The sequence below is a fragment of the Clavispora lusitaniae genome (assembly GCF_014636115.1).
Source record: "Clavispora lusitaniae strain FDAARGOS_655 chromosome Unknown tig00000038_pilon, whole genome shotgun sequence".
NCBI classification, from domain to species: domain Eukaryota; kingdom Fungi; phylum Ascomycota; class Pichiomycetes; order Serinales; family Metschnikowiaceae; genus Clavispora; species Clavispora lusitaniae.
In genome coordinates this window covers 1,871-23,597 of record NW_027093976.1, presented here as the reverse complement: position 1 = coordinate 23,597, position 21,727 = coordinate 1,871, and the positions used below count along the sequence as shown (strand labels likewise).

The 21,727-nt window shown below is 46.4% G+C and overlaps 11 protein-coding genes across 11 annotated transcripts; 4 read left to right on the top strand and 7 right to left on the bottom strand. All coding sequences in view use genetic code 12, as the record gives it.

Annotated features, from left to right (window-relative positions):
* Nucleotides 1–28: 28 nt before the first annotated feature.
* On the bottom strand, nucleotides 29–2,083 carry GAL10 (bifunctional UDP-glucose 4-epimerase/aldose 1-epimerase; the record flags this gene model as incomplete). Its single annotated transcript, XM_002618787.2, has 1 exon — nucleotides 29–2,083. One exon carries the CDS (start codon nucleotides 2,081–2,083, stop codon nucleotides 29–31), a length of 2,055 nt encoding a protein of 684 aa, XP_002618833.2.
* A 464-nt stretch (nucleotides 2,084–2,547) lies between these two features.
* Nucleotides 2,548–4,086, top strand: GAL1 (galactokinase; the record flags this gene model as incomplete). Its single annotated transcript, XM_002618790.2, has 1 exon — nucleotides 2,548–4,086. One exon carries the CDS (start codon nucleotides 2,548–2,550, stop codon nucleotides 4,084–4,086), a length of 1,539 nt encoding a protein of 512 aa, XP_002618836.2.
* A 1,308-nt stretch (nucleotides 4,087–5,394) lies between these two features.
* FOB63_001147 (Reverse transcriptase (RNA-dependent DNA polymerase) family protein) lies at nucleotides 5,395–8,976 on the bottom strand (the record flags this gene model as incomplete). The annotated part of the gene is made up of 1 exon (XM_066102140.1): nucleotides 5,395–8,976. The coding sequence occupies one exon, from the start codon at nucleotides 8,974–8,976 to the stop codon at nucleotides 5,395–5,397; it is 3,582 nt and encodes a 1,193-aa protein (XP_065958443.1).
* Nucleotides 8,977–9,107: 131 nt separating this feature from the next.
* Nucleotides 9,108–9,971, bottom strand: FOB63_001146 (uncharacterized protein; the record flags this gene model as incomplete). Its single annotated transcript, XM_066102139.1, has 1 exon — nucleotides 9,108–9,971. One exon carries the CDS (start codon nucleotides 9,969–9,971, stop codon nucleotides 9,108–9,110), a length of 864 nt encoding a protein of 287 aa, XP_065958442.1.
* Nucleotides 9,972–10,464: 493 nt separating this feature from the next.
* Nucleotides 10,465–12,435, bottom strand: FOB63_001145 (DEAD/DEAH box helicase family protein; the record flags this gene model as incomplete). The annotated part of the gene is made up of 1 exon (XM_066102138.1): nucleotides 10,465–12,435. The coding sequence occupies one exon, from the start codon at nucleotides 12,433–12,435 to the stop codon at nucleotides 10,465–10,467; it is 1,971 nt and encodes a 656-aa protein (XP_065958441.1).
* Nucleotides 12,436–12,564: 129 nt separating this feature from the next.
* On the top strand, nucleotides 12,565–12,840 carry FOB63_001144 (S19 family ribosomal protein; the record flags this gene model as incomplete). The annotated part of the gene is made up of 1 exon (XM_066102137.1): nucleotides 12,565–12,840. One exon carries the CDS (start codon nucleotides 12,565–12,567, stop codon nucleotides 12,838–12,840), a length of 276 nt encoding a protein of 91 aa, XP_065958440.1.
* A 381-nt stretch (nucleotides 12,841–13,221) lies between these two features.
* On the bottom strand, nucleotides 13,222–14,442 carry FOB63_001143 (PP2C family serine/threonine-protein phosphatase; the record flags this gene model as incomplete). Its single annotated transcript, XM_066102136.1, has 1 exon — nucleotides 13,222–14,442. The coding sequence occupies one exon, from the start codon at nucleotides 14,440–14,442 to the stop codon at nucleotides 13,222–13,224; it is 1,221 nt and encodes a 406-aa protein (XP_065958439.1).
* A 1,163-nt stretch (nucleotides 14,443–15,605) lies between these two features.
* FOB63_001142 (glutaredoxin) lies at nucleotides 15,606–15,920 on the bottom strand (the record flags this gene model as incomplete). Its single annotated transcript, XM_066102135.1, has 1 exon — nucleotides 15,606–15,920. One exon carries the CDS (start codon nucleotides 15,918–15,920, stop codon nucleotides 15,606–15,608), a length of 315 nt encoding a protein of 104 aa, XP_065958438.1.
* A 646-nt stretch (nucleotides 15,921–16,566) lies between these two features.
* Nucleotides 16,567–17,622, bottom strand: FOB63_001141 (lactoylglutathione lyase; the record flags this gene model as incomplete). The annotated part of the gene is made up of 1 exon (XM_066102134.1): nucleotides 16,567–17,622. The coding sequence occupies one exon, from the start codon at nucleotides 17,620–17,622 to the stop codon at nucleotides 16,567–16,569; it is 1,056 nt and encodes a 351-aa protein (XP_065958437.1).
* A 644-nt stretch (nucleotides 17,623–18,266) lies between these two features.
* On the top strand, nucleotides 18,267–19,190 carry FOB63_001140 (3-methyl-2-oxobutanoate hydroxymethyltransferase; the record flags this gene model as incomplete). The annotated part of the gene is made up of 1 exon (XM_066102133.1): nucleotides 18,267–19,190. The coding sequence occupies one exon, from the start codon at nucleotides 18,267–18,269 to the stop codon at nucleotides 19,188–19,190; it is 924 nt and encodes a 307-aa protein (XP_065958436.1).
* A 969-nt stretch (nucleotides 19,191–20,159) lies between these two features.
* FOB63_001139 (alkene reductase) lies at nucleotides 20,160–21,389 on the top strand (the record flags this gene model as incomplete). Its single annotated transcript, XM_066102132.1, has 1 exon — nucleotides 20,160–21,389. The coding sequence occupies one exon, from the start codon at nucleotides 20,160–20,162 to the stop codon at nucleotides 21,387–21,389; it is 1,230 nt and encodes a 409-aa protein (XP_065958435.1).
* Nucleotides 21,390–21,727: the final 338 nt, after the last annotated feature.

Genomic DNA, 21,727 nt, shown 5'->3' with positions numbered 1-21,727 from the left:
ATAAGCTTTTTTATAACTGTTCGTTTGTCTAACGAAAATCACACTTGAAGAGAGAACCGTACTTCTCGCCCTTCTTCAAAAGAACTTGCGACGTCCATTCAGAATGGTTGATAGCGTCAGTGAATCTTCCCGCTTCTAAGCAGAGACCACACCTAGCATCGTAACCTTCTGTGTTCACACCGTCTCCAGTGTAAAACTGGAAAGCGGGCTCAGTGGTGGAAAACTTGAGGCTTCTTCCGCTTTTTTCGTCTGAAACCTCAGCAAATTGGAGGAGCTCTTCGTCTCTGGTATCCAATCTCCAGTTTTTCTCCTTCAATACAAAGCAATTGTCAAATACATCACTCGCAGAAAGTACAAGACCGGAAGTAACTTTCTCGGTAGCATTAGAGTAGTTGCCGTCTGGCAATTGGTTCTTGAAGGATAAAGTCTTGCTAGTGGCCAACTTCACTTTAGTTCCATCAATTGTGTTGTTGTCACTCACTCTATAGTATGAATGGTTAGTCAAATGCACTGGAGTGGCACTACTTGAAGATGTTTGTGGAATCTCGGCCTCGTACTCGATTTGGAAAGAAGACGAGTTCACGGTGTAGTTGACATAAGTGACCAAATCAGCCGGGAAGCCGTTGGAGCCATCTTTTTCGGCATAGACGAAGCTTAATGTAATGTCGTTGTTCTCGTTTTTGCGGACAATAGGGCCCAAGAAGTAGTTCTTGTCAAATCCGTTCTCACCACCATGCAAGCAGTTGGTGCCATTTTCGTTCTTGGAGACACTATACTTGGATCCGTCAATAGAAAACTCAGCATTGCTGATTCTGTTGGCCACTCTTCCGATAGTGGCGCCAAAAAATGGATTCAGTGCCTGCTTGTAACCGGAAAGATCGTCATACCCAGCCACGTATTGGTGTCCGTCTTTTTTAATGCTTTGGATAGTAGCTCCGTAGTTTGCAATAGAGAACTCAACCTTTGCTTCTGGAAACGAAACCGTGTGCAATCTGCTCTGGTGCGAGCTTTCGTCTCCGAAAAGCTTCCAGCTATAGCCTTCCGTGTGGTATCCAAAAGGGTTTTTGGTGGTCCAGTTCCACAAGTCACGGCACGAATCTTCGATGCTGAGGGTTGTGGACCACTGAAGTTCTGTGTTGGCACGTGTTGGGTTTGCCGTCAAGTCCAAGACATCGCCGGCTCTTCTGCCAACAACTTCATATGGCAATTCGCGTCCAACAGCCTTGCAGAAGGCATGGTAAACGTCGAAAACAGTGGAGCCCTTTCCTGTTCCCAAGTTCCAGGCGCGGTAGAGTCCCTTGTCTTCTTCGATTTTGTTCAAGTAGCTCAAAGCAGCAATGTGACCCTTGGCCAAGTCCACCACATGAATGTAGTCTCTGATTGGAGTTCCGTCATGGCTATTGTAGTCATTGCCAAAGATGGAGAGTTTTTCTCTTCTGCCGATAGCAACCTGTGCTAAGTAGGGCAAAAGGTTATTGGGAATGCCCAATGGGTCTTCTCCAATGAGACCAGATGGATGAGCGCCGATCGGATTGAAGTAGCGCAAAATTGCCGCTCTCCAAGTAGGGTCTGCTGTGCTCACATCCTTCAAGATGTTTTCGATGATGTACTTTGTCTTTCCGTATGGGTTCGTTGGGTCGTTAGGGCAATGCTCTGGGATGGGAATCATGTTCTCGAATCTGGTGGCATCTCCGTACACGGTGGCTGAAGAACTGAAGACAATGGTTTTCACGTTAGCTTTTTTCATAACCTTGAGCAAGGTAATGGTTCCGCCCACGTTGTTCTCGTAGTATTCCAATGGGATTTTTGTCGACTCGCCCACAGCTTTCAATGCCGCAAAGTGAATCACTCCGCCAATGTCATAAGACTGGAAAACCTTGAGAAGGCCCTCATAGTCTCCAATGTCGACATTGAAGAACGGAACGGGTTGTTTGACGATGTACTCGATTCGAGAAACCGCGTCGTAACTGGAGTTGACGAGATTGTCAACGATGACAACTTTATAGCCGTGTTGGATAAGCTCCACAACCGTATGTGATCCAATGTAGCCAGCACCGCCAGTGACCAAAATGTATTTTTGCATGTTTCAAGTTGTATGAGGAAAGTAGCAAAGCGACAAAGCCAAAGGAAGGAAGCCCAAGTAAAAATATACCGGAACTTGCCGCTACTTCAGTTAGCGTAAGGTGATCCAGCACCTCGTACTTTGGTCATGGCGCCTCTCCAATGGAACCTTCCTAATATGGATGGGCGCCCCCAAAGGAGAAGGAATGCAGCCGCGTGCTACAAATTCGTGCATATGGCATCATTTTTTTTCACCTTTGCTATGTGGGGTATGCACATTGACGTGGGGCCCCGGACGGGAGATGCGTCTGCATGGAGCGCCACCCGTACTCTTTTAGCATGCATGCATAAGGTTTCATGCAGCACCTGGGATGCGACGTGCTTGGCTCTTCGGACCACGAAACAAGGTCTCATGACGTTTTCACGGTATAATTTCGACCAACTGTCCCCCCACCGCCTCTGAAATCTTCAAAATTCTTGAAAACAATGTCTTTGGTACCCACTGTCGATAATGTCGCCTTCTACTCCAACGAGAAGGTGCAACTTGCCCGCTACAAAGCGGTCGAAGCCAAGTTCGCCAACCTTTATGGCGAAAAGCCTCTGCTCATAGCCAGAGCTCCAGGAAGAGTGAACTTGATTGGTGAACACATAGACTATTGCCACTTTTCGGTCTTGCCTATGGCCATCGAGGTCGATGTGATTGCGCCGTTCGTGGCATCTGGCGACTCTTCGGTCACCATCAACAACACCGACCCAAAGTTCTCCAGTGAATCGTTTTCTTTCCCAGCAGACGGCTCTGTTGTCGAGATTGACAAGAACAATCTCTCGTGGGGAAGCTACTTCAAGTGCAGCGCCATTGTGGCGCATAAGTTCATTCTTGAGAAGTATGCGCATCTTTTGGACGGCGGAAAGAAGCCATTGAAAGGCTTGAAAGCTTTGTTCGATGGAACCGTTCCTACCGGCGGAGGATTATCTTCTTCTGCTGCTTTCTGTATCTGCGCTACCTTGGCAATTTTGCATGTCAATGGCGTAGAGCAAATCACCAAAGAAGATCTCACCAGAATCACCGTGGTGTGTGAACATTACGTTGGGTTGAACAACGGTGGAATGGACCAGTGTGCTTCTGTCAACGGCGAGCCAAACAAGGTCCTTTTGATTCTGTTCAAGCCTGCGCTCAAATCAACACCCTTTGAGCTTCCCGAAACAAAGCCAGAGACAATTTTCTTGATCACGAACTCGTTGATCACCGCTAACAAGACTGAAACTGCCCCTAAAAACTACAATTTACGTGTCGTGGAGGTTGCTGTGGCCGCTGAGTTGATTGCACGCAAGTTTGGCTTGAAGGTGAGCCCAGACTCTAACTTGGACACTGCCACGTTGAGAGGCTCCTTCGATGCGTACTTCACGCAGAAATTGGGCGAGTCTGCTTGGGACGGGCAGGATATTGAGATGGGCATTGACCGTCTTACACGCATGCTTGATCTCGTGGAGTCTATCTACTCAGAAAAGAAGGAGTTCACCACAGAGGAGGCAGCTGAGGCTGTAGGACTCTCGTTGGAAGAGTTCCAGGCCAAGTACTTGAGCCGCTTCCCAGTGAGCTACGAAAAGCTTAGTCTCTACAAAAGAAGCAGACACGTTTACTCTGATTCGTTGAGAGTGCTTCAAACCATTTCCCTTGCTCGCCACTTTGATGGTAATTCGGAAAAGTACCTCGAAGAATTTGGTAAATTGATGGACGAGTCGCAGGTCTCTACCAGAGAGTACAACAATGCGTCTGCTCCAGGCTGCGATGCCCTTTGTGAGTTGGGTCGTGCTAACGGAACTTACGGCTCCAGAGTCACTGGTGCTGGTTTCGGAGGCTCTGTTGTTCACTTGACTACAGTAGACCGTTTGCCTAAAGTAATTGAGGCCATCAAGGAGAAGTACTACAAAAAGCAATTCCCAGGAATTAGTGAGGAAGAGTTGAGCTCTGCCATTGTTGTTTCCAAGCCTGCCCAAGGCGCATGTATAGTCAAAAGTCTTTAAATGAATCATGAATATAACGTCCTCGAAGATTGTGTACTTCCTTATAAATAGACATAGTACATAGGGAATACGAGTTGTAGGCTACTAATTAATCTCTTATAGATAAGCTTTGAATAGTCTATTGGAAAAGAATCTTGGCCCATCTTTTTCCAAACCCTCGGACTGAATAGTCTATCTGGAATTCTAACGGCAAGCATGAACCTCTTGTGAATGTGTTTTGAGAACTGATGGCGTGACTGTCGTGATCACCTGTGGGTCTACAATGGATGAGAGGTTCATCTTAGCGAATACACTCAAGTGATTAGAGGTAACACTAGATCGTTTTGAGCGATAAAAATATAACCTGTTCATGAAACGCGGCACAATTACGGCTAAATTGATCACCAGGAGATGAATTGGGTCCGTTTACAGGACATAAACAAGCGAAATTAGGCTAAAAGAGAATGCCCAGCCCCCGCACAATGGCTCTGGGCTTTTAATAGTAAAGATTGTTTGAGCGGAATATTTGCTGTTTATTCCTTGTCGATAATACGCAGTTCTTTTTTTAGTGTTTTAGCTTTTTGTTAGTAAGATTTTATGTTTAGATGTTTGCGCTGTGCATGAAGGTCCGTTTCGAGTGACTGGCTTCATTTGCTGGCTCACATCCTGCGGAGTTCAGACAAGGTTTCAGGCATGCGCTCAAAACTTTACCTCAAGTTTGTCTACGAGTTATTATCGGATGACTTTTGGGCACTAACGGCTTTAAGGCACCAAGTAGGTGGCGTGTTTTTCTTTCGATTACGAGTCAAATCACCTGTCTTGGCATGTTTACGACAGTTTCTTCTGGCGACTCCGAAGTGTGTAACGGCGGTGATCACTATTCATGTCATGCCTAGGTGTCACCTTTGCTATCCGGATTTCAGACGCGTGTGTATGCATGCTCTTTCCCTTTTGGGTGGGGTAGGTAATAATCCGCGTGGGGTATTGCAGGTTACGGCGCTTGAGGGATTTTCCTTATTTTCTGAACCAGTGCTTTCGGTGCCGCATGGATTTTTAAGAGAGGAGTTAGAGGCATTGAACGGTGTGTAATCGACATATGGATCCCTCAAAGGGCTTTCGTGCTATTGTAAGGACAGTTTTGGTATGATCTTAATAATAAAATATAAGATACTGAGGGGAGTAAGAATTACGGATTCAATAAAGATACTTCGTAACTTGTTAACTATCCTAACTTATGTTAATCTTACTTGGACTTCCCCCCAGGGTATAACCCCGAGTTTTATATCTCGTGATCGCGCGCGTCTCCTGACCGCACGTCATATGATCCATTCAATGTCTTGCACGTGACCTGATTCTCTCTCCTAACATTCTCCCCCTCCTAGATCTCGGTCGTCCTCGATCGATAGCAGGTTCATGGATTGATGGAAGCCTGCGCGTAGGCATTGTTGTTGGCGGAGGTGTTGGGCCTCTGTCCGGAGGTGTATCCCAACTGAGTTCAGAATGAAACTGTTTGTCTAGTTCTTTCATGTGATTGTACGCTTGTTCGAGTTGACAGCGTTTCTCACGGGCTATCTTTCGATAGGCAGCAATATGAACTTTGGTGGTCAAGACAGGATCACAGTGTTTCCAGCGTACGTGTATGAAGATTCCCAAATCGTCGACTTTAGTAATTTCAGTGATGTCGTTGATTCGTTGATCTAAATCAAGTGGTGAGTATGGCGGTATGTGCAAAACATCGTGGTCTCGTTCGAGGAATGGTTTAAGATTTTCGACGTTAATGACTGGGTGCGTTGGCATATCAGGTGGGAGCCTGATTTCGTACGCGTTGTCGTTGATACGTCGTTCCACCGTAAACGGTCCAACGTAAGGGTGTAACCATTTGGTTTGAGAGTCCAGACGAAATAGATGTTTGCGTTTGATAGCCACTAGCTCACCAGGGTGTAAGATCAATTCACGTCGGTGGCGATTTTCATGTCTTTCCATGCTGTCTTGGGCCTGTGCCATATTCTCTCGAATTTGGTAAAGTACAGTGGTATGTGATCGTAGAACGTCTTTAGCATTTAAGGTTATGGTTTCGTCGAGCGAAACGTCGTCATCAGACGGAAGTTTGAAGTGAACACGAGGGTGAAATCCGTAGTTAGCGAAAAAAGGTGTAGTACCAATGGTTGTTTGATATGACCCATTGATTGCGAACTCGGCAATAGGTAATAGTTCTTCCCAGTTGAGGTCACTGTGCGTGAGTCGTAGGGCGCGAATTTGTTGTTCTACCACTCGGTTCATTCTTTCCGTCTGTCCATCCGTTTGTGGGTGGTTGACAGTAGACATTCGTCTGTCGATCCCTAGGAAGTGTGAGAAGACACTCCACATGTGACTGGTAAAGGTCGGATCTCGATCAGATGTTATTGCTTCTGGTATTCCGTGTAATCGGACAACCTCTTTCATAAATATATTGAAAAGTGCTTTAGTATTGAGTTCTAACGGGGTCGGAATAAGGTGTACCATTTTGGTAAGGCGGTCGACGACCACTAAGACCTTTTCATTTCCGTTCTTTAACTTTTCCATACCTGTGATATAGTCCATTGATATTTCTGTCCATCGCTGTTGCGGGACGGGCATTGGCATGATTAAGCCGTATGGAGATTGTGTGGCAGTTTTCGTTAGTTGACAGACTTCGCATGTTCTCGCGTAAGCTTTACAGTCTTTGAGCATGTTGGCCCAGTAATATTGTCTGCTCAAGGTCTCACACATCTTTAATGCCCCGGGGTGATTGTTCAAATCCGCGTCGTGTGCTTGTCGTAATAGGAGGCGACGCACAACCCCGATCGGAACGCATAGTCGTGGATTGTCGTGCGTGGAGATGGCGTAGCGTAAAAGGCCATCGCATGCGGTGTACTTGCGAAGTTTGTTTTGTATTTTTAATTGTGGGTCAATAGGTTGCTTTTCGATTAAGATTTTGTAGACATCGACGAACTGGTGATCGTTGATGTATTCTTCCTTCATGACCTCCAAATTCAACACGTCAGGTTCTTCTAGTAAGCCGATTCGATTTACCGTATGAATGGTTTGAGGTTGGCGACTAAGAGCGTCAGCGACCACATTTTTGGGTCCTGGAATGTATTTGATTTCAAAGTCGAACCGTGCGAAGAATTCTAACCAACGTAAAATACGTGGATTCTGATGGGGTGTCGTGCGAATATAATTCAAGGACTGGTGGTCAGAGTATACGATGAAGTTTGTCCCACTTAAGTAGTGTTGCCATTTCTTAAGGGCGTAGTGAATTGCTAAGCATTCCTTTTCGCGTACCGGGTAATTTAATTGCGCTCCACTGAGTTTCTTTGACTCGTATGCAACGACTCCAAGAAGTTTGTGATGTTTATCCGTTTGTTGTAGGGCGGCACCGATGCAGCGATCACTTGCATCAGTGTAAACGACATACTTCTGCTTTGGATCTGGTAATATTAATATAGGAGCAGAAACTAATCTGTCCTTGAGCTCGTTAAACAGTCTTGTCTGTTCTTCAGTCCATTTAGTTTTTTCAGCGGTGTAGTCGTATAGACTAGCTGCGATATGAGCGTATTTCTCAATGAAACGACGATAATATGTCGTCAATCCCAAGAAGCTTAATGCCTCCTTTTTTGATTTCGGGATTGGCCAAGTTCTTATGGCTTTTATCTTGTCTTCGTTCGGGGAAATTCCTTCCGAACTGATCACATGTCCAAGGAAATTCAACCTTGTTTGGAAGAAGTAACACTTCCTTCTTTTAGCGATGAGATTGTTTGCTCGGAGGATTTTAAATACCTCTTCTAAATCGCGCTTGTGATCCTTCTGCGTTTTCGAGAAAACGAGGATGTCGTCTAGATAGACAACCACGGTCTTGTTGAGAATCTTGTGAAATATTTCATTCATAAGTCTTTGGAACGTAGCCGGAGCATTCGTTAGACCGAAAGGCATTACTCTCCACGCGTACTGACCGTAAGGCGTTACGAACGCAGTTTTGTCGTAATCCTCTTCCGCGATTGCCACTTGGTGGTACCCAGAGTGAAGATCAAGGGAGCTGAAGACTTTCGCACCTTGAATGGTATCAAAGATATCATCAATTAAGGGTAGCGGAAATCGTTCTTTAATGGTGATCAAGTTCAATGCACGATAGTCCACGCACAAGCGTTTGGTACCATCTTTCTTGTGCACGAAGATCACGGGTGCTCCATAAGGGGAACCATACGGGATTACTCGTCCATCTTTCAATAGAGTCTCAATCTGCGTAGATAGTTCCTGTTTGTCTTTGTGTGACAATCTGTACGGAGGTCGGTGCGGCGGGGTAGAACCTTGGACGAGAGTAATTCGATGCTTTACCTTCCTATCAGGAGGTAGACCTGCGGGTAACGCGTCCGTTACAACGTCATCAAAACGTTTTAGGTCGAAATCAACAGGGACTATGCCTGGATGTGCATCCTCGTCGTACTCAATCCTTTGCACAAGGAGAGTCAGTATAACATTATTATGTTTTTTACATTCTCTTTCGAGTTCTGCGAGACTAATGTCTTCGTACTTCGTGTCGTTCTCGATCACGGTTTGATTTGGCCGGAGTTGCATCAGCGGATGTATAAGTCCGAGTCGCCGGTGATGGTCGATGATGAACGGGCGTCCTAATAGGATCTTATCATGAAGGTTTGGATAAACCACGAAGGGTCTGTACTCAATGTAACCATTCATTTCTAGTTTAAGGGTAACCTTGTGTGTTACCAGGTCGACTTCGCCTTTCTTAGCGAAGGTAAGTGTGCTAGGCTTAGCAAGTGCTTGTAATTCTGCCTTTAGTTCGATCGCCGTGTCGAGGTCGATGAAATCAAGGGGTGAGCCTGAATCGACGAGAACTCCGGGAAATGATTTATCATTCACGGTTACAGGGATCATGAAATCATCTAATGTGCCATATTTTATGGGCAAATCGGGAGCCTGCGAAAGGTCTATTGTTTTGTTCTTCTTTCGTTCTTGTTGCTCAACCGCTATTCGTTGAACTCTTAAGTTGTCGCTGAAACGATCGTTCACATAGCTTCCTTCCAGCTTTGGTCTTTTTTTGGCTGTTCTTTGTCAGCATCTTGGTTCAGATAATCCTTATTGGAACTTCTTTTGTAGTGAGAGAAGCGGTAACCTTGCTTTCTTTTAAAAGGTTTTGATTGGGTGGTGTTACTTTCCTTGTTCGTCGGGTAACGTTTCTCCCTGAATCTCTTACGTCCTCTATCCGCGGTTGACGCATCCTTGTTTCCTTCTTTGATTTGGAACAACTGGTGTGGTTTGACCACAGAGCGGTTTAACCTTTCGATAGGGATCTTGTACCGCTTCGCTAAGATTTCAGCTTGAGCGACCAACTCGCTGACCGTCGCTGGTCGAGGGTCAAGGTTCCTCAAAAGGCCTTGGAGCTGAGTATCTCTGATTGCTTCAATGAAAGCATACTGGTACAAATCGTCGATTGTCAAAGTCTGATCCTTTCCGTAGAGTTGGTTCCTTCTTCTTCTCCATTGGTCACAATAGTGTTGCCACGTACCTGCAGGAATATCCTGAAGCGTGTCATTCATAATTGAGAATGGAGAACGCGAACGTTTCTCTATTCCATTGCTTTTAAGGAGCCATTCGGCGAAAGACCCTAACTCAAACGTGTTCAGGTTTCGGTACGTCCGAAATGCTTCTTGAAGTTCTTCTTCGCAATGGTTATCTACCAATTCGATAATTTCTTCATTAGTCAACTTCTTTGTTGTTGAAATCTCTTTGATGATGTCGATCCAAGTTTGAAACAACTTCGCTACCTCTGGAGTGTTGTAGGTCAACATGGGGATCCTCTTCTCAGGGATCTTTCTGTTTCCAGTGGTAACAGGTTGTTGAATGTCGGGGGTGACCGTAGTGGATGACATGATTGACTGATGATGGATTCCTCTAGAATCGTTGTTGCGGCGCTACCAATTGTAAGGACAGTTTTGGTATGATCTTAATAATAAAATATAAGATACTGAGGGGAGTAAGAATTACGGATTCAATAAAGATACTTCGTAACTTGTTAACTATCCTAACTTATGTTAATCTTACTTGGACTTCCCCCCAGGGTATAACCCCGAGTTTTATATCTCGTGATCGCGCGCGTCTCCTGACCGCACGTCATATGATCCATTCAATGTCTTGCACGTGACCTGATTCTCTCTCCTAACATGCTTAAGATTGCGTAGTATATTAGGCAAATAAACCATAGGGAATGTGAGACAGTCCAATTCTTATTCCTGTCAAGCCTCACATCTTCTAACTATCATTTCAAGGATATCCTGTCAAATGATTTTTCTCTCTGTCCACTACAGATTTACATCCTATTTCTTCAACTAGGGCTTCTAAATCTATTTTGTATATATGCTAACACTAAAGCGCCGCCATGACCTCTTCGAAAATCTGCTGATCCGCACTGTCAACCAGCATTTCCTGACTCTCATCCAATTCCTCGATCGGCTTGCTTCTGCCCACATCTGCCATGATCTTCTGGAACCAAGTGTCTTCCCCTTTTCCGAAACACAAGGTGTATGCGTTACCTTCATTATTTGCTCTTGCAGTACGACCCACTCTGTGAACATACTCACGAGATGAGTTGGGCAAGTCGTAGTTGATGACATCGGTGATGGACAAAATGTCCAAACCACGAGCGATCAAGTCCGTAGCCACCAAAACATGAACACGCTTTTCAGCGAAGTCTTTCAAAAGGCGTCCTCGCACCGACGCAACGTTGTTGGTGGAGTTCATATATGCAACTGTAATATTTTTGTTGGGAACCAACTTATTGAAAAGATTCTGCAACACTTTCGACAACCGAAGAGTAGCATCGTTCGAGTTGGCAAAGACAAGCACAGACGAAAGCTTGTTTGCTTGCATCATGAACTTGGCAAGTATAAGTGGTTTGATGGCAGTCTTGCTTGAGGTGAACCTGAGGCGGTTTTCGTGAAGTTTAACTGGAACAGAGAACATCTCGCGCACAAGCTGCTTGGAGTTATTGACCACAAGCAATCTAGGGCTGTTGAACTTCAACAACGAAAGTTTACCGGCATCTGTGGTTAATGTGGCCGAGAAGATCATTTTCTGTGTCTGTAGTCTCCATATGTTGCTGGTGTTCAATGCCGGGTCGACCCATTTTTCCAAGTTTGAAACCACCACATTGCTCCAGTTTTGAAACGACTGATTGAGTAATCTGTCCGCTTCGTCAATGATTAAGAACCGAAGTGCCTCCAAGGAAATAGAGCCATTGAGCAAGTGGTCCACCAATCTACCTGGGGTGGACACAATGACATCGGGAATGTTAGTGGTAATTTTTATGCCTTCCTCTCTGATGGACAAATCACTAGTCAAACTGACAATGGACAAAGTCGTTCCGTTCGAAAGGTCTCGGAGCGTCTGGGATACTTGTGTGATCAAAGGCTTTGTGGGCACCAAGATGATTGCACGGACGCGAGGAACAACGCGGTCATACAAGGCTTCGATGACAGGAATCAGATACGCCAAAGTTTTACCCGAACCTGTAGACGCATTGACCAAGAGGTCACCTCGAAAGTCGGGGGCAAGTCTGTTTCGACGAATATCCTCCATTATCAATCTAAGTGTTCCGACTTGGACAGAGAATGCACTGGAAAACCCCATGGCACGGAGGTTTTTGAGAACGGGCGCAGTAACTCCAAGCTCTTCAAATGGTTGTTTGAGCTCTGGGTCGATGAAAGTGGGAGTAGCCAACCAGTCAAGGTTGTTCTTGTGAGTATCGGTTGAAACTAATTTTGCGTCGGAGGGTAGTTCAGGCTGCGGCAACGGCGCCAAATCTTGGGTTTCGACGGCGTCTTCTTGTTCCTCTTCCTCTTCCTCTTCCGACTCATGGGCAGTTTGTGCGGCTTTCTTGAACTTCAGGAAAATCGCCGAGTGCTTGGAAACGTAGTCCGGGTCATTTGAAACGTCCTTGTCTTTAGTTTCAGGTTCAGGCGCTTCCGAGGTTCCTGAGCCTGTTTGATCGACCTCCATCGCCTCTATAGATTCTGTCTGTGACTTCTCGGAGTCGATTTGTTGGCCGTTATCGCTGTCGCTGTCATTATTACTATCGCTATCACTTTCACTATCACTGTCGCTGTCACCGCTACTTTCATTTTTATTGTCTCCACTTTCACTTTCACTCTCACTTTCACTCTCACTCTCACTTTCACTCTCACTCTCACTTTCACTGTCACTTTCACTCTCACTTTCGCTCTCCTTTTCGCTCTCATCTTTCTTCTCCATTTCACTGGCCTTCCTCTTTCGGCTAAACAATTTTTTGGCCGGATCGGCCGCCCCAACCGCCGCCGGATCAAACCTCTGGGCAAACATGACTGGTTTCTCCGAGATGAGGTTGATGCGATGGTGAAGCCAGGTGCGCGGGCGCACGTGACCGCGCCAACCCAAACCCACTAGGTTTTTCAGCGAAAATTTGGAGCCTCACTGTGTTCCCACAATCTCATGAGAGCTGCATTTCAACTTCTCAAGGGTCGGTCGGCGTGGAAGGGGCCTCACGTGGTTCCGTTGCCCATTGCAAACGCCATCAAAACCGGCACACCCATCCGAACAAACGCCAGAAGCTGCACCATCTTACCCCAGTTTGTGGGCTTGAAGTTCCAGGTGCACAACGGAAAAGAGTATGTGGAGTTGGAAGTGACGGACGAGATGGTGGGCTCGAAGTTGGGCGAGTTTGCGCCCACGCGGAAGAGATTCACCTACAAGTACTCGAAGAACTAGGGGACATGTGCCATGGGCTGGCCGTGGCGTTTCTTGTACATATGCAATACAGAAGTAATGAGAGGAAGTGTAGGCTCTAGACTGATCGTTTGTCAGAATCTTTAGCAGATCTATAGCGGATGTTAGCCAGCGTTAGGCGGGAGCTCCAGATCTGCAGCCGAAGCTTCGCCAAATCTGTAGCCAGCTCTTTCGCCAGATCTGTAGCCAGCTCTTTCGCCAGCTCAGTCGTGTCGTAGGTCAATCTACGCAGTTGGTTCGTCTCATCCATGGAGCAGTGCCTTCAGATGGATAACGGTAGCATGAGCACGATAACCAAACATGGATTTTTTTTTTTTTCCTTCTTGTAGCCGTCTTTGTCTTAGGCAAAAGATATGATGTTATTTACCCCCGGTCTCTGGGAGTATAGGCATTCAACCGCTCCTGGCGCAACAGCCCTGTGCGGTCCACCACCGGCCACAGCCCCCACCCTCCGAGCCGTATGACCATGCATGTTGAGTTGTCGTCACCGCCCACGTAATCCACGAACCGAACGACCTCTTCGGCACAAAATTGCGGCGTCGCCTTGTGCAGCCCGCGGAGATTGTAGTTCGCCATGACTATGTCGGCGATTTCCTGGTCTGTGATCTCGTTCGAAACACCATCGGTGCAGAGCACTAGAAAACTTTCGTCTCCGCCCTGTCCCCCAACAGTACACGATTTCACCTCTTCCGGAGAGAGAAGTTTCTTGATGGCGCTGGCATCGCCAATAATATACTGCGACACATCCGGCTCGGCCGTGACGCCCATCTGTTTGAAGCCGAGATCGCCAAAAGCACGAGTGTTAGCGAGCGAGACGAAGCGTTCTTCTCCAAACGAATCCGTCATGAAAAAGTTGGCGGCGTATTTTCTCAACCGACGCGCTTCCATTGGGTTCAGCGGGTGGTGTGGTGACGTAAGGGCATGGGCAAAGCCGTTGCGGTCAACTAGAATGGCCCGTGTGTCCCCCACATGTGCCACAGTCAACTTGGACACACTGTTGCGCTCAAAGTAGTTTCCTCCAGTGAGTGTGTGCAAGAACACAGCCAGACAAGTGGATCCCAGAGCATTGTCGTCCTCGTTGAAAAAGCGATAGTCTGTTTGCAAAAACGCCAAAGGGAGCCGCGACATCAAGTCGTCGGCACAGCTGAGATTGGCCAATTTTTGTACCTGAGGCGTGCTTTCTTGCATGCGTTTCAAGTTTTCATTGCGGTGCTTGTACCAGCGCTTCCAGTAGCCGCCGATGTTTTTAGCGTAGTTGCGAATCAATTCCTGTCGAGCCGTGTCGTCCTCCACTAGCAGCCCCGCTTCTTCAATGACTTTGGCCAAGTGATCACGCAAAAAAGTCAGACACTGCAGCCCGCCGTGGCCGTCATAGACGCCAAAGGCGAAAACAGGACTGTCTAGGTCCATAACCGCGGCTGAATAGCGGTCTTCGTTTGTTCGTCTGTTTCCGCGAGAAGAGTGGTGGCCAAGATGCGAGGGACTTTTCAATAGTGGAACCCGGAGGCGGAAATTCTTTTCGCCGATCGCCGTAAACGTGACGGAGTCGGATAGGTGCCGCACAAGGCGAGGTGACCGGGACATGGGATGTCTATGTGGCCGATACAATTGGAATGCGCCTGTGAAGTAGTTACGAGAGTCAGTATTCAGCACTCAGAGTCACTCAGTTGGTCAGTTACTCAGTCAGTTACTCAGTCACTCACTCAGTTAGTTAGTCGGTTAGTCAGTCAGTCGATCTGTCAATCTGTCAGTCAGTCGATCTGTCGGTCAGTCAGTCTATATCTATAGGTCGTCAGTCAATTAGTGAATCAGCCTATCAGAAGTTGTGGCTGTCACTGTGTCCGGCAGTCTATCTGGGAATCTATCTGCCCTAATCGGATAGCTTGGATCAACAATCCTTAGGCGTGGATGTGCTCGGGACTGTACCTCCGGGATAATAGTGAAGACTTATGCGTAGTCTATTTCTTTGGCGTCGTCTATGTTTGTCGAAGTCTATTCGTGCCTCTTGTAGTTGCAGCTCGCACGTGTCTTGGTAGCCCGCAATTGCCTTTCGTTGCGTCTCCAAGAATGAGACGTGGAGAAGACAGGAAAGTTGGGGAATCCTGGGAAAACCCGGAATGCGCATTTCGATAAGACATGAGGCACATGGAATGTTTGCAGAATTCATGATTTGGCAAAAGTGGAAAAGAACCAATTTTGGAGTAACTGTGGCACAAGATTTGCTGGTACTTTAGTCTTTTTAGTTCCTCTGGCTATTGTCTAAATATGTTCCGTGCGTTAGTTGATGGATCCTTCAAGCAAAACAGACTATCAAGGCAGTCTATGATAACCACATTCTTGACAATATTCACATTACGATAAATTGATTTATAAGATTGTCTGAACAGGTCTTCTAAATTGAATAGCAAGAGTGTCTGATAGGTCTATCTTTTTAGAGAAGAAACCATTCGGTAATCACTTAAGCTCTAGACATCTTAAGCGTAGACATTTGAGCTGATGGCGCAAGAAAGGGCTAGAACAATTGCTTTCCCACTCTATTGAAATTACAGAATGGGGGTCTGTCTCCACGACTGAAGACACCGAGGTCTCGGAACGGCCACACTTCCACGGTGAACTTATCTGACATGATTTGTTCAACTAGAGACTGACCTTACCCTCTCCTACCCTCTTCTACCCTCCTCTACCCTCCTCTACCCTCCTACCCTCTTCTACGTTAATCTCTCTCATAGACATTCATTCCTATACCTCTACAAAACAGCCTTGATCTTAGGCTCCAACTTGTCCTGCGACTGCAAGGCTTGCAAGTCGGAGTTGCCGCCAATGTGCTCGCCGCCAATGAAGATGTTTGGCACGGTTCTTTGGCCGGTGATCTCAAACAAAGCGTCCTGGATCTCGGCGCCGTCCTCCTCGTTGTCCAATTCCAAAATGTAAGCCTCCTTAGTAATGGAAGCGACAGTGTTCTTGGTCTTGGTGCAGTATGGGCAGTAAGACTTGGAAGCAATGAAAATAGGCTTGTTTTTGATCAAGGCCTGGACCTTTTCTTTTGTTTGAGCAGATGCCATGGTTGGAGTTGCGAAAAAGAAGCGTTTGAAGGCGTAGAACATGAACCCGAGCAATATATATAGTAGCATTTGATTGCGGGACCGGAGTGGCCGTGCGGCACTAAAGATTATTGGCGCCCGCACGCCCGCTGACAAATCCACTGTGGCATGGGGCAATGCAACCCAAGATGATGACGGCTTTACTTGAAGACGGCAAATTTGTGGTGGTGTATGGGGCGATGGAGGAGTTATTGATTTCCAGGCAATTTTTTTTCGTGGCACAATTTTAGAACAATTCGTTTTTTGATAAGACTGTCATTGACTGCGATAACTGTAGCAGGAGACAACCTATCCTGGCCAGCATGACTTGATATAATTGTGAGTTATGTATGAAGGAGACAGTACGAATCGGGAATCAAAGATGTGCTACTTTATGTGTGCTATAGCGATAGCAGATAGCATATCCAATCGTTCTAGTAGATACAGCTCATTCATAAATTAGTAGGGGCCGGTTTCGCATTTATAGTACTACGTTTGCATCTTCTTAAACTGTATTATTGACTTTCTAATTGTAATATATACATTAGTAACAGATTTGCATCATGAAGATGTTCTCGCTTCCTCGTACAATGAGTACTCCAACATCAAACTTCTATTCTTCTACTACTCAAAGACGCAGAGGAGGCTTGCCGTCAACCCAGTCGTGGAAAATGTTGTTTGGAATGATCTCCACCGAGTATCCATCGGGGTCTTTGATAAAGGCCAAGTTCTTCATGGCACCCTGGTTCCACTTCACAGCCCAGGTAACGGAGTCGCCAAACTCCGCCTCAATCTCCAGACAGAACTTTGCCGCGTCATCGCACGAAACACAAGTGTGGCCGTATCCTTGAATGGCGCCGTTTTCGGTCGAGTTTCCGTTGTGGTAACCTTCGAACGAGTCGTCGTTTTCCGTTCCCCAGTTGTGCGTGAGTTCAATAAGCGCTTGTCTCTTGAGCTGGTCGCCACGTTCTGCTTCGCCGGCCTTGAATGTGTCCTTGTGGTCGTAGCCAAGGAAGTACAAGGTGAACTTGGCGTTTTCGTGGTCGTGCTTGCTGAAAAGCTTCATGCCCAAAACTTTCTGGTAGAAGTTCAACGACTTTTGTGGGTCCTTGACACGGATCATCGTGTGGTTGAACTTGTACGTCTCGGTGTTGGTGGTGCCAGCTTGCTTTCCTTCACCGTGCTCGACAAGCTCGATCCAGTAGCCGTTGGGGTCCAAGCAGAACGCAATGTTGCTCTGTCTGCCGTCGCTCAACTTCTTCTGGAACTTGACCCCGTCGGCAAGCAACTTTTGCTCGCACTCTTGGATGTTGTCCACCGTGATACAAATGTGGCCAAAACCACGGAACTTCTCGCCATTGCCGTTGTTCAACTGGTAGTCGTGTTGGTGTTCGACACCGTGGTTGTGGCACAACTCCAAAATACCTTCTCTGTCGGCCCAGTTGACGTTCTTTGCCGTGGGGTATCCCAACATATACAATGTGAATCCGTCGAGCTCAAAGTGGTTGACGAGCTTCATGCCAAAGTATTTTTCGTAGAACGGAACCGTCACCTTTGGGTCCTTGATACGGACACAGGTGTGGTTCATGTGAAAGGAGTCATCTATGCAAGGCATTTTGTGTTGAAGAGAAAAAGGTGGGTCCGGAGGCCAATTTATGTTGCTCGGATGGTGTGCAGACAGCATGCCGTTATCCGCTTTAATAAGCAGGCCGGAGTTTTCTAGAAGTGAAAGACTCACCTTGAATGAGACAATTGATGCTCTACAGTATCAATCTAGAGTATCTATCTAGTTCATGCATCTAGCATATCCCTTCTCAATGTTTAGCAATCGAGCAATAATGTATCCAGCAATAATGTCTCCAGCAATATTGTATTCAGCAATATCTAGCCGTATCTGGCAATATGTAGCTTAGACATGTGTTCAGGCATTATGTGTTTGCTTTCTCACTTATGCAGCGACTCAATCTTGTCGATTTTCAAGCAATCCTAGTCTTGAATCTCTCTCAAAAGAATTTGCTATCTCGATGAGTCTTGGGTATGATTATGAAGTCTGCGCATCTCACCACTATTATGCGCTACTAATTCACAAGAGGCGAAAAACTGTAAAGTAGCTAACGCAAAAATGCAATCAAAAATCGAAAAACACCCAAACAAAAACGAAAAGCAAAAAACTGAAGTACCATCACTGCTCCCAAGTTCCTCTAGTACTAAATACACAGTAATCATCTTACTATCCCGTCCTAGCCTCACCTTGTCATCGGAAGAGCTCCGACACCCGTACATCCCACACCCATACTAGATGGGTGCAAAGCTTTACCTTTCCCAGTAATGTCCACAGCAGGCCGACTTGTGTTTTGCAAGCGATTTTCTTCTCTTTCGCGTTGCTGGTCGGCGTACAATGCTCCTAAAAGAACCACACTCACCGATCTTCGAAAGCTTTATGCGGAAAATACTCCCATTTCCGTAGCCACGGCTTGGGATGCCCTTACGGGCCGAATCACAGAAAAAAGCGGCATAGACATCACATTGGTGGGCGACTCTTTTGCCATGGTTTCGTCTGGCTTCGAGGACACGAACGAGCTCGAGCTCGAGGAGATGATTTTCCATGCCCGTGCTGTGACCCGAGGAAACAGCACGTCTTTCCTAGTGGCAGATATGCCGTTTGGCACGTTTGAACTTTCAGACTCCCAGGCAGTCGAGACTGCCATCAGGCTTGTCAAGGAAGCCAGGGTGCAGGCGGTCAAGATCGAAGGAGGAAAAGACATTACTCCCACCATCAGAAGAATAGTGGGTGCTGGAGTTCCTGTGATGGGCCATGTTGGCTTGACGCCGCAGAAACATAACACCTTTGGCGGCTACAAAGTGCAAGGAGGCAGTTTTGAGCGGGCAAAGGAGATCTTGGACGACTGCCGGGCCCTTGAGGAAGCAGGCGTTTTTTCCATCGTGTTGGAGTGTGTTCCCAACAAATTGGCCGAGTTGGCCACGGCCTCTGTCAATGTGCCCACCATTGGCATCGGCGCAGGTCCAAGTGTTTCAGGTCAAGTTTTGGTCTTGGCCGACATGCTAGGAATGAACGACAAAGCGCCTGCTAAGTTTGTCAAACAGTACATGAATTTCTTTGACCAGGCCACAGCTGCCGTGGCACAATACAAAACCGACGTCCAGGAAAGAGCGTTTCCTGACCCAAACGAACATGGCTACAAGATGAAATCAAGCGTCTTGCAGGAAATCAAAGCATATATGGAGAAATGAGCGGTGAGAGTACATGAGCATGCTGGCAATCTAACGATAACGATCTACTGATGACGACATTAAAACAGAACGGGGCCATTTGTACTGATATTCCTAATTTGCCGCCTTGAAAGTTTAGAGAGCAGTTGTTGAGTGGAGAAATGCAGTTGACACTCGACCTTTTCCTGAACTTGCTACAGGAATGCCTTGGTATGGTATCAGGATGTCGCTATTCCAACTTGATGCTAGTCACAGAGATGACTTCCGAAGGACGATTTATGTACGCATATGAGGGAAACTTTTCATCTTTTATTTTCCAACCTCATTTGATAATGAGCAAATTTTTTGCACCCACATTACTGGTGATTTTCTTTTCAATACCCTGCATTTCTGCTCTTTTCATCTATGCATTCGAATACTTTAACGAAACTCACTAATACATAGGTAAATCAGGACTTCACTTTAAGAAATACTAGCCTGTAAGTTCTCATGCGCAACTTCCCAATCTTTTGAAGTCGCAGTCGTCTTATCGGCTGATATAGTCTGTAGGTTAAATTCTAGTACAATACATAATAAACTAATGCCGTCGTGATTTGTGCCACCTGGTACGTGCAAATTGGAAGGATTGGTAAGCGGTCGGACATGTATAGAAATTTCCGACATGTCAAACGCTAAGACCCTGCGGATAAGCGTAGAAGCTTACGAGCGGATTTTAACTCCACCCGTCTTATTTCCATTCCAATCCATGGCACCCAGATATTAGTAATATACTCCTTTCCACATAAGGTCCTGCTTATATTGTCAAACGGCGGGATTAAGAAGACATGATTTGGTGATAATTGTGTCCTTTTCTGTGCAGAATGGACACATTCGGGCTTACAAATCAAACGTTCGTGCCACAGTGCTCGAAACCTCACCTGATTTCCACAGTACTTAAAGACAACCAAAGTGTAGCGTTTTTCTTCCGAACTAGTAGAAAATCACAAAGCAATGGTCGCAGTGAAAGCCTTAAAAAACACCGATGTCTTCAAGCCTATTAAGGTTGGGAAACACGAATTGAGCAACAGAATAGTGTATGCTCCCACCACCAGAAAAAGAGCGCTTCCTGACCACACACCTTCGGATCTCCAGTACAAGTACTATGATGACCGTACCAAGTTTCCCGGCTCCTTGGTGATCACAGAAGCCACCATTTTGTCGCCCAAAACCGGTCTCTACGAAAACGTTCCAGGAATCTATACTGAATCGCATGTGGCTGCGTGGAAGAAGATCACAGATAAGATTCACGCCAACAAATCGAGAGTGTCGATGCAGCTTTGGCCATTGGGCCGTGTGGCTGACCCGGTAGCGACAAAAGAGGCTGGGTATCCATTGATCGCTCCAACTGCTCTGTACGAAAGCGAAGAGTCCCGAAAAGCCGCAGAGGCCGCCGGAAACCCAGTCCACGAGCTTACTACGCTGGAGGTTGAAGATTTGGTGGATGACTTTGTGAATACTGCCAAAAATGCAGTTGCTGCTGGCGTCGACTATGTTGAAGTCCATGGTGCACATGGATATCTCGTGGATACGTTTTTCCAAGTCAGTGCTAACAGCAGAACTGACAAGTATGGAGGCTCGATCGAAAACAGATCAAGATTGGCTTTGGAAATCATTGACCGGTTGATCGAGGAGATTGGCGCCGACAGAGTGGCCATCCGTATTTCTCCATGGGTCAAGTTCCAAGGCATTCTTGCTGAGGAGGGCGAAGTCAGTCCAGTGGCGCAGTTTGGCCACTTTTTGGGCGAGCTTGAGAACAGGGCCAGGGCAGGAAAGAGAATCGCCTATGTGTCCATTGTGGAGCCTAGATTTGGAGGCGGCGGCGATATTTCACCGGAGAACATCTACGGCGACAACTCGTTTGCCAAGTCTGTGTGGAAGGGCATTCTTATTAAGGCAGGAAACTACACATACGATGCTCCCGAATTCAACACTCTCGTGGAGGATGTCTCTGACGGAAAAACCCTTGTTGCTTTCGCGAGATACTTCACTTCAAACCCAGACTTAGTCCAAAGGCTCCATGATGGAACTGACTTGACCCCTTACAACAGAGCCTTATTTTACAACAACAGTAACTGGGGCTACAACACTTTTAACAGTGCCGGAGAGGCTACGGTTTTCGATGAGGAGAAGGAACAAAAGAGGCTTCCAGCACCTATTGACGTTACCAAGGCTCAGCTTTAACTTTATAAACGTGTACAATGAAATAGATAGAATTTATGGTTAACGTTGTTTGACTTCTTTGGTCATGAATTAGATTGAGTAATCCAGCCACAGTGAAACTCAGCTATCAAGACCTGACTAAAGTATCGGGTTTGGGTGGTGTACAAACGAACTCCGACAAATGAGTCAAGTCTCAACTATATCATACACTGTACAAGAACCTGGCTTCCCTACGGATTCAGAAACCAAGAGTCTGTGAATATACACTAGTAATCGATCCAAACTTGAGATAAACACAGTACGTATACACATTTACTAGGAGCGAAACTATCAGTTAACATGATCTCACAATGCTCTTC